General features: G+C 42.2%; 1 protein-coding gene and 1 non-coding gene across 3 annotated transcripts; one reads left to right on the forward strand and one right to left on the reverse strand.

Moving 5' to 3' along the window:
* The first annotated feature begins 441 nt into the window (after nucleotides 1-441).
* On the forward strand, nucleotides 442-513 carry trnac-gca. Its single transcript has one exon. It is a non-coding gene; the product is annotated as a tRNA-Cys (tRNA).
* A 4,362-nt stretch (nucleotides 514-4,875) lies between these two features.
* On the reverse strand, nucleotides 4,876-8,568 carry LOC120716200 (GTPase IMAP family member 8-like). 2 transcript variants are annotated; one of them, XM_040003642.1, is made up of 3 exons: nucleotides 8,496-8,568; nucleotides 6,957-8,111; nucleotides 4,876-6,860 (listed from the first exon to the last, which is right to left on the reverse strand). In XM_040003642.1, the coding sequence occupies exons 1-3, from the start codon at nucleotides 8,560-8,562 to the stop codon at nucleotides 5,344-5,346; spliced, it is 2,739 nt and encodes a 912-aa protein (XP_039859576.1). In that variant the 5' UTR covers nucleotides 8,563-8,568; the 3' UTR covers nucleotides 4,876-5,343. The 2 variants fall into 2 exon arrangements, with proteins under 2 accessions (XP_039859576.1, XP_039859575.1); XM_040003641.1 differs by having other exon boundaries at nucleotides 4,876-6,869.

Consider the following 8,568-nt stretch of genomic DNA (forward strand, 5'->3'; position numbering starts at 1 on the left):
ATCCTGGGGAGCACGTTTTTGTGTTTCAGCGCGGGGCGAGGCACAAAACCCAGATCTCCCGGCCTGTAGCGGGCCAGCTGGAACTGGAAACTCCAATCTGGATCCAGACTTCTTGTTCTACACAGACGATATAGATGCAGGATTTCTGTCAGTCATCGACCTGTCGGGTATTTGCAGACCATCTTAGTGAGCACTGATTTTATTACCGGGCTGCTGCAGAGTCAGCCATCTGCAGCTCGTTCACTTTGCCGCTGTCAGCAGCGGAGCTGGCAAATCCGTCTCTGCTTAAAAGCACCAGCATCCTCTGCATCAGCTGCTTCCACTGGTCCACCTCTGAGTCCTGCTGCAGGTGAAAACAAGACTGAAACAGTCTGATTGGCACTGCTTTTACTGCACTGTTCAGACAGAGAGGCCTGATTCTGCCTAAAAGCAGAAGCAGAGGGGGGCATAGCTCAGTGGTAGAGCATTTGACTGCAGATCAAGAGGTCTCTGGTTCAAATCCGGATGCCCCCTGTAGAGGCTTGGTGCTTTTTTTTATCTGCCCTGCTGACAACAAGCTCTGTGAATCTGTGAGGAAACGACCTGCTCACACTCATAAGATCTTTGATTTCTTATCACAGATGATGAAACCATGCAGCAGATCCTGTAGCTGCTGCTTCACACTGTTGCGTAGTTAGCTTTCACCTGCACCTGCCTGCTGTCTGCTCTTGAGCTGCTCTTTCTGTTAAAAGACAGACATACCTTGGAGGGGAGCTTAATGAAAAGTTAAATTCCCTCTTTGTCCTCATTTTTATGAGAATACTGAAAGAGGGTGAACACAGAAGAAGTCTCTCAGCCAGATGCAGCAAAGACATTACTCCTGTTTAAGACATATTTAAAACTAACTGAAGCCAGAAAGCAATGCTGTGATCAAAAACAACTATTTTAACAAAAGAAGTCATGCTAAGACTTTAGGAAAAAAAGACTATTTGCCACAACTTATACTGTAAACTAATGCTTTTAGTGGAGATTGATAAGCTTGTTTTCTGCTGGTGTGATTACAGATGCAGTGGTAGTCATGCTCCCCAGGCTTCCACTGATGACATCCTAACGTCTGCAACCTGGCAGCAGGTGGAGGGACATTCAATAAGGCGTGCTGCTGTCCCCGCCCAAAATGACCCTACTGCTGCTTCATGGTGCTGGAGCTTTTTCTTTGTTAGACATGTGAAAATGGACATTTCCTAAAAACTAGAGCAGGGGTCGGCAACCTCTCTGATGATGAGCGCATCTAAAATTTCCTCAGAAGTCAGTGTGCCATATGATTGCATTAGCAATAAATTTAATAACGCTCTATATTAACAGTTACACACAATATAGAACCACTAGAATCATATTTGTTCACAGATGTTTGCAGCTATCAGCGAATAGTTATCAGCTATTTGGAAACAAAAAAAGACTTTTTATCCATAACAGCAAATGAACTGAACAACAGAAAATACAAACGCTATTTATGGTCTCCTCACAACAATGATAAGAAAAATAAACTAAGCCAATATGGCATGTTTGTTAATAGAGAGACACACATGTTAATGTGATCTCTGGTCTCCCACTCAGACACACAGGTCTCCGAGTGTCCAGCATTCAGAGGCTACCTGAGAACTCGTGAGAGAAAATCTGCTCACACAGACATGTAGAGCCAAATACTGTCAATAAGGCCTCTGCAATGTTCTGAAGACAGTTAACCTTGTCAGGTAGTGATGTCCAGCAGGTGAACATGCAGCTCCATGAACACACACAGCTGTGGATTCCAGCTGCTTCGATGTTGCATTAACTCGACCATGCGAGACAAACCCAGCTGCTCATTAAAGATTTCAGGTTTGATCAGAAAAGAAAACATTGGTCCAAACACCTGAAAGTCCCAAAAACACATTGTGAATTCTGTCTCGAGTCTTCGGATGTATCCGTGTATTTCCGTGGTGCTGATGCTGCGCTGAGCGGACAGCTGCTGAAGCATTTGAAGTGTCAGAATGTGGAAAGCTAACAACGTCCCTCTGACTGGTAGACTAAGTTATTTTTAGCCAATTACAAGTTGAATCTGGTAGTTGGGTTGTTAGCTAAGATAAAGTCATCAAGAAGCGGCACAACTAATGTGTCTATGTGAGCTGATTTGCGATGTGTTTTTAATGCACCTTCTCAGATTGATTCACTGCATGTCGTGCCCAGAGCTGGACTGGGACAAAAGAATTCAGCCGGGGCATTTTGACTAGAGACCAGCCCCCCAGGTATTAAAGCCATAAAGCCTTTGAATGAAAACAGACGCTGTTGTGACAGTGATGTACTGTCTTGTTGGTATATGTATGATTTCTATACATTTTACATCAGATTAAAACTTTAGGTGTAAGATTCAGATAATTATTTAATAAAAGCGAGACATTTTAAATGAGAATAAGAAAATGTTAAGAAATATATTCTAAAACACTTCTTCAGTAAAGACTCAGAGAAGAGAAACACACAGAACTTCTTGTTAGCAAGGGCAGCCTCCAGAACTGAGACTCGCCCTGAGGACTGCCCTGGTCTTTATTTATATGCTTCAGTGAGCGTTTGTTCCTTACATTGGAATGTGTGTGTGTGTGTGTGTGTGTGTGTGTGTGTGTGTGTGTGTGTGTGTGTGACCCCATAAATGACTTCCCGAAACCTGCTGGTCTCGAAGTCCAGCGGTTCATCTAAACAAAAAGCACTTAGCCTAAGACAGATATAGCTACGTTAATCCTACCGTAAAACAATAAGACAAGCTACGCCCTCTCCCATACTCCCAGGATGTGGGGGTGAAGCCAGAACACCCTGGAATGTTACAGACCTCCTAGGATGAGACATTCTTTCAATATGCCACCAACTACATACTTCTAGACACAAATGATTACATGCAGTATTCTACCATATGCAAACTTATATCACTAAAAGATTATACTGACTACTAACTGACTACTAAGTACAATTTTCCTATTGACAGAAAGAAAAGTATTTCTTTGTGCCCCCCTCTCCCTGTTAATGCCCTACCTGGCCCCCTGGCCACACTTTGCTAGACCCGCCCCTGCACAGTTACCAGCTGTCAGCTACTTAGAAAAGGATCCTGGTGTTATTTGTCTCTCAGAAACAGCTCATAACTTCAACTCATCCATGTCACCTAAAAGGTAAACCTGTTTCTCCATCACAGCTCTGATGATCCAGTAAGGACATCTCCTGGTTTCATCTTCATGTTTCCCTCTCACCACATATCCAAACCGACATCATGACCAGCATGTTTACAGCTGTGGCTCCAGCAAACATCAGCTGATACTAGAAATTAATATTAAATCAATTCCAACAACAGCTGATCAAGCTTAAACGTGCTGCTGTTGTTTAGCGCGACATCCGCTGGTCTTTCTGGCGCAAAGTGAGCGATAAACAAACAAGAGAGAAAAGCCGATCAGCTGATCATTGATCAGTTTCATGATTGAAGTAGCAACAGGAGAGAGAGGAGAGGAGAAGAGGCAGCTGTGCAGCAAAGACGCAGAATAAATCCAGCTTTGAGTCTTTTTCATTGTAGCTGAAGTTCGGGACAAACTGTGTTTCTTTTCAGCTCAACACCAAACGCGTAATATTTTCTCTGAATACGAGACGATTCCGTCTTTTTACAGGACAGTTGGCAACTCTACTAACTAACCTTATGAATTAAATAAAGCTCACTATCAGTAACATCATAGCACCACCCAGCTGTATAAAAACTCCATCATGCTAACTAGCACGCAGTACGAGTTATTGTAGCTGACTGTAAAAAGTCAGCACAACGAAAATAAACTCCACCTAAACTTGGTTTGTATCTGACCCAGATACACTGCAGGTCATAACTTCTTACCTGAAGTTCAGTTCACCGCCTCGGGTCTGCTCCTCCTGCCTTTCCCTCATCCACCTGCTGACCTCTGTGGAAGCTCCGCCACAGCCACCACCAAACAACTGAGTTATATTTACACATCTCCCAGCATCTGGCCAATCCACCACCTCTCATTGTTCATGCCGTAACAAGAAAAAAATAAAATAAAATAATCGGCCCACCGATGGCCAGTCCAGCTATGGTCGTGCCGTCAGTTAAACCTACGTGTGCCCAGGGTTGCCGACCCTTGAACTAAACTTTACAGTCATATAGCTGTCTATTTTTAAAAAAGAAATCAGTGATTTTATAATAAAACGTGATTACACAAAATGTACAAAACACAACCAAAAAAAAGAAACACCATGAAAACAGTTACTCTCAAGAAAATACAAGAAATCAAATCACAGATATCCAGATTTTTACCAATCATTACAGAAAACAACAAATCAGCAAAGACTAGAATGACTGATTCAACTTACAGTCCAGTACAGAGCAACACTAACACAACTTAAATGAACATCCTGGTACTTAAAGAGCTCAGCCCAGGAAAAACTCTTTGATCCATAACTTCAAAAAAAGACAAGAATAAAGGTACCTGATCACCAAATGTGTGTCGTCTTTCTTTATGATAAAACATTTAACACCCAGAAACAACACACACACAGACAGACACACAATGATAACATTTGAATGACAAAACTGTTCTGTTCTTTACATATTTGAATATAAATATGTGCATTTGTTTATTTTATTTATTTATTTTTGAATGAACGTGAAGTGCATAAGATGCCAATAAACACCAAACTAAAACCAAAGAGAAAAATCAGTTGATGTGAATCTTCATCCATCTTTTCTCCTCTGCTTATCCTAATCAGGGGGTGGAGCCTATCCCAGCTATCATGGAGAGGCGGGGTACACCCTGGACAGGTCACCAGTCTGTCGCAGGGTAACACAGAGAGACAGACAACCATTCACACTCACACTCATGGGTTATTTAGAATCACCAATTAACCCCACTAACTGCATGTGTGTGGACTGTGGGAGGAAAAACCCAGGCAGACACAGGAAAAACATGCAAACTCCACACACTCCAGGTCAGGGAGTCAAACTCGCAACCTTGTGATTGCTTCCACTCTGCCAGGTGGCAGATTAATGAGCTGAGACAGAGTGGAACATGCTGGTTCCACGTGAGTCTTTTAGTAACTAACACCTATTCAGTCTTTGGAGTTAGTTTAACCAGTCAGAAGCTTTGGTAATGTTGGGATAGTGACTTGAGGTTTAATGGTCAGACTGGAGTCCGACACTGTGTTTAAGGCAGGTTAGACGCACCAGAATTATTTGCTGTTGCGAGGAAATCCCAAACATTTAAAACATGCAGAACAACACATCGGTGCTTCTTTAACGTTTTTCCCAGCACAAATGAAAGAAAAACAACTGAAATCATTCATTTCTCGTCATAAAATGCTGCAGCCTGATGCGTCACTGACCTCCTTACTTAAGAGTTTTTGCATCAATTCACTTATTTGTTGTTCATGTTCTTCCTGTAGTTCTTCCTTGTCCTCCTCAGTTTTTGCATTCCTCATTTGTTTTTCATGTTTTTCCACTAGATATTTGATCTTTCTCAGGTTTTCACTCTTCTTGGTCACACGTTTCACTAAGTCGTACATTTCCTTCGCGTGTTCTTCCCGCTGAGCATTTAATTCATCCATGTGTTTCTTTTGGGATTCGTTGAACTCTTCTGCTTTCGGTCTGGCTTTTCTTTCATAGCTCTTCTTTAGGTCCTCCAGTGTTTTCTGATGATTGTTCTCTGTTATTTCCATTTCTCTTCTTATTTGTTCCTCTTGTAATTTGTTGTTTTCGTATTTTATTTTTTCTTGTTTGTAACTTTCCAGCAGTTTGTTTATTCTTTCTTCCTCCTCCTGTCGTCTCTTTTCATCTTCTTCTCTTTGTTTCTCTCGCTCTTCTCTTCGTTCTTTCTCCCAGGCTTCTTGTTTTCGTTGCATCTCTTCTCTGGTCTCTTCCAGCTGTCTGTCGACACTTTTCTTTGCTTCTTTTTCCAAATGAATTTGTCTGTCCAACTTTTCAAGTACTTCTTTGAATTGTTGTCGATATCTTTCTTCTCCAGTGTCCTTTTCCTCCTTTTCTCTCATTTCTTCTTCCTTTTTTTTCTTCTCTTGTTCTTCCTTAATTTTGTTCTTCATTTCCTTGAGTTCTTCAGCTTTCTGTTTTCTCTCCTTTTCTGATTTTTCTCTCTCTTCTGCCATTCTTTTTTTCATTGCTTTCATTTCTTGCTTATGCTTTCTTTCGATCTCTTCCTTTTCCTTCTGCATCTCTTCTTCCTTCTCCTTCAGGTTCCTCAGCATCTTATTGGTGAAGCAGCGTCTTCCATTGTCCTTCACCATGGTGTCAATCTTTGCTATCAGCTCACTGACTTGTGTGCGGTTTTGTTTCTCAGAATTATTGAACACATGGTATCTTCCTCCACAGTCAGAGATCAGTTTCTTAAAGGAACTGTGACATTTGTTCTTGATGTAATCATCAATAGACTCTCCCATACGTTCCAGATCGTCTCCTCTGGTAAAAAGGATGATGGTGAACTTTTCAGAATTCTTCCCAAAGAATTGCTTGATGAGTTTCAGTGTCTCCTTCTCCTCTGCTGTGAATCTGCCGATATGAATCACCAACAGGAAGACATGTGGTCCTGGAGCCAGGAGACTGACACATTTCACCATCTCCTCTTGAATTTCTTCATTGGACAAACTTGTGTCAAACAGACCAGGAGTGTCGACCACAACAACAGGACGACCGTCCACCTCACCCTCTGCCTTCTTACAACAATGTGTGACATATATTTGGCCTGATGCAGCTGTAAACTCGTCTCTTCCTAAAATGGTGTTTCCTGTAGAGCTCTTTCCACAGCCGGTCTTCCCAATCAGCACAATCCTGAGACAGTCTGAGTCCTGTTCTCCACCTTCACCACCTAAAACATGAAAACAATCAGGGTTAACACTTGTATACTGGATTAAAACTCTGGGTCATTGGAAAATATAAAATCTAAACTACTTACCAGTGACAAGTTTTAAGACTTTCTCCATTTGTGCGTGTAAAAATGTTGCAGTTGTATAACAGCACAGTTTTCCTGTAGGCTCACTAATTTTATCCACAATCTCAAACATCTCTGGGATCTGCTGTTTGTTCTTGATGTTGAGAACAACTGATCTTCCTCCACAGCTCTCACGGAGCTCCTGGATGTCCTTGTCTTCCTTTAGAAAGTTACCAACAGCTGGATCTGTCGGATCTGAGTCCACAGTGAACAGAATCATGGTGAAGTCATTGACTCGAGAGCTGAATGCATCCTGGATGGTCTCTAACTCTCCCTTGTCTTCATCAGTGAGGGGAGCCACAGGTAGGACCAGGATGAAGGCATGGACACCCTCAGGATCACAGAGGGAGATACACCTGAGTGATTCCTCCATCACTGCCTCCTGAGGTTTTCCATACAAGGCAGGCAGCTCCACCAGGGAAACCCAACGTCCACACACCTCTCCCTGATGTTTAACACACTCTGATGAGTTGGAGGCTGAATGAAGCTCAGTCGGACCTAAAATGGCCTTGGCTGCTGACGTCTTCCCTGCTCCTCTCCTCCCACACAGAACCAGGTTCAGACTGGACTTCAGGTTGGGTTTAGCTTCTTCTTTTAACATTAGATATTTTCCCCAGTTTTTACTCACTATCTCATTCATTTCTTCCATCAACTCTGAATAATCTGAGAAGGAGTCTTTCCTGTGAAAATTAACGAACTGCTGCCTTTGTTTGGATTCTTCAATGAGTTTATCCACTGAGTTATTCCCTTCCTCATTATGTGTTCGGATCACTATGGAGTGATTAAAAGCATCTCGACCAAACAAGCTCAGGACCAAATTCAGAGTCTGTCTGTCCTCCTCAGTGAAATCAGAAGGTTTGACTAACAGCAGCAGAACGTTTGGTCCAGGAGGACAGAGACTCACACAGCTCTTCATCACTATAAACAGCACTTCCACAGGCAGACTGAAGATGTCGGGAGTTTTTACAACTGTGGGAGGTTTCCTGTTCCTCTCTCCAGAGGCAGCACCAGATTGCTTTCCTTCAAAACCTTCAGACTCTTTTTTCCCAACGAGGAGCTTTTCCAGGGCTGATTTCTTTTTTTCACTTTTTCCAAACAGCATTATCCTGAGTTCACGTGCTGCAATATATTAAAAACTTAAACTGGTTAATAACCTTCATACATACATCATTTTTTACATTTCATTACACAGTGTGAACTGTTAATGACCGGGCCCCTCAGTCTTGCATTTGAGCTTGAATCCTTGAATTCCACAAACCTGCATGTTCCTCATGTTCAGTCTCAATGATTATTCAGATCAGCTGACTTTTACTCATTTTACTCATGTTTAGGTTAGAGAGAAGCTGGCAGCCACAGCCTTAAACTGGTTCAGGCTGAGGGGCCAGACTAAGTGTGATCCAGGTGACTCGTATGAAGAAGAAATCAAAACTCAAGACTTTCAAACAAGAAAGTCAAACTTATGTAAACGTTTTAAAAGTACCAGCTAAAAAAAGCTGTACTTACCACAACGTTTGACACGAGGAACTGGCAGTGAAACCGATGTTTCCTCACTGGAAACTTCCTCCCTCATGTTTCT

This window comes from Simochromis diagramma, unplaced genomic scaffold (assembly GCF_900408965.1).
Source record: "Simochromis diagramma unplaced genomic scaffold, fSimDia1.1 OVJJ01000583.1, whole genome shotgun sequence".
NCBI classification, from domain to species: domain Eukaryota; kingdom Metazoa; phylum Chordata; class Actinopteri; order Cichliformes; family Cichlidae; genus Simochromis; species Simochromis diagramma.

Bases quoted from the DNA above. Each gene is read 5' to 3' on its own strand.
- LOC120716200 (XM_040003641.1), bottom strand. From the start codon at position 8,562: ATGAGGGAGGAAGTTTCCAGTGAGGAAACATCGGTTTCACTGCCAGTT. The intron at 8,112-8,495 runs GTAAGTACAGCT...AATATATTGCAG, and splicing joins TCCTCGTGTCAAACGTTGTG to CACGTGAACTCAGGATAATG. The intron at 6,870-6,956 runs GTAAGTAGTTTA...TTCATGTTTTAG, and splicing joins AGTCTTAAAACTTGTCACTG to GTGGTGAAGGTGGAGAACAG.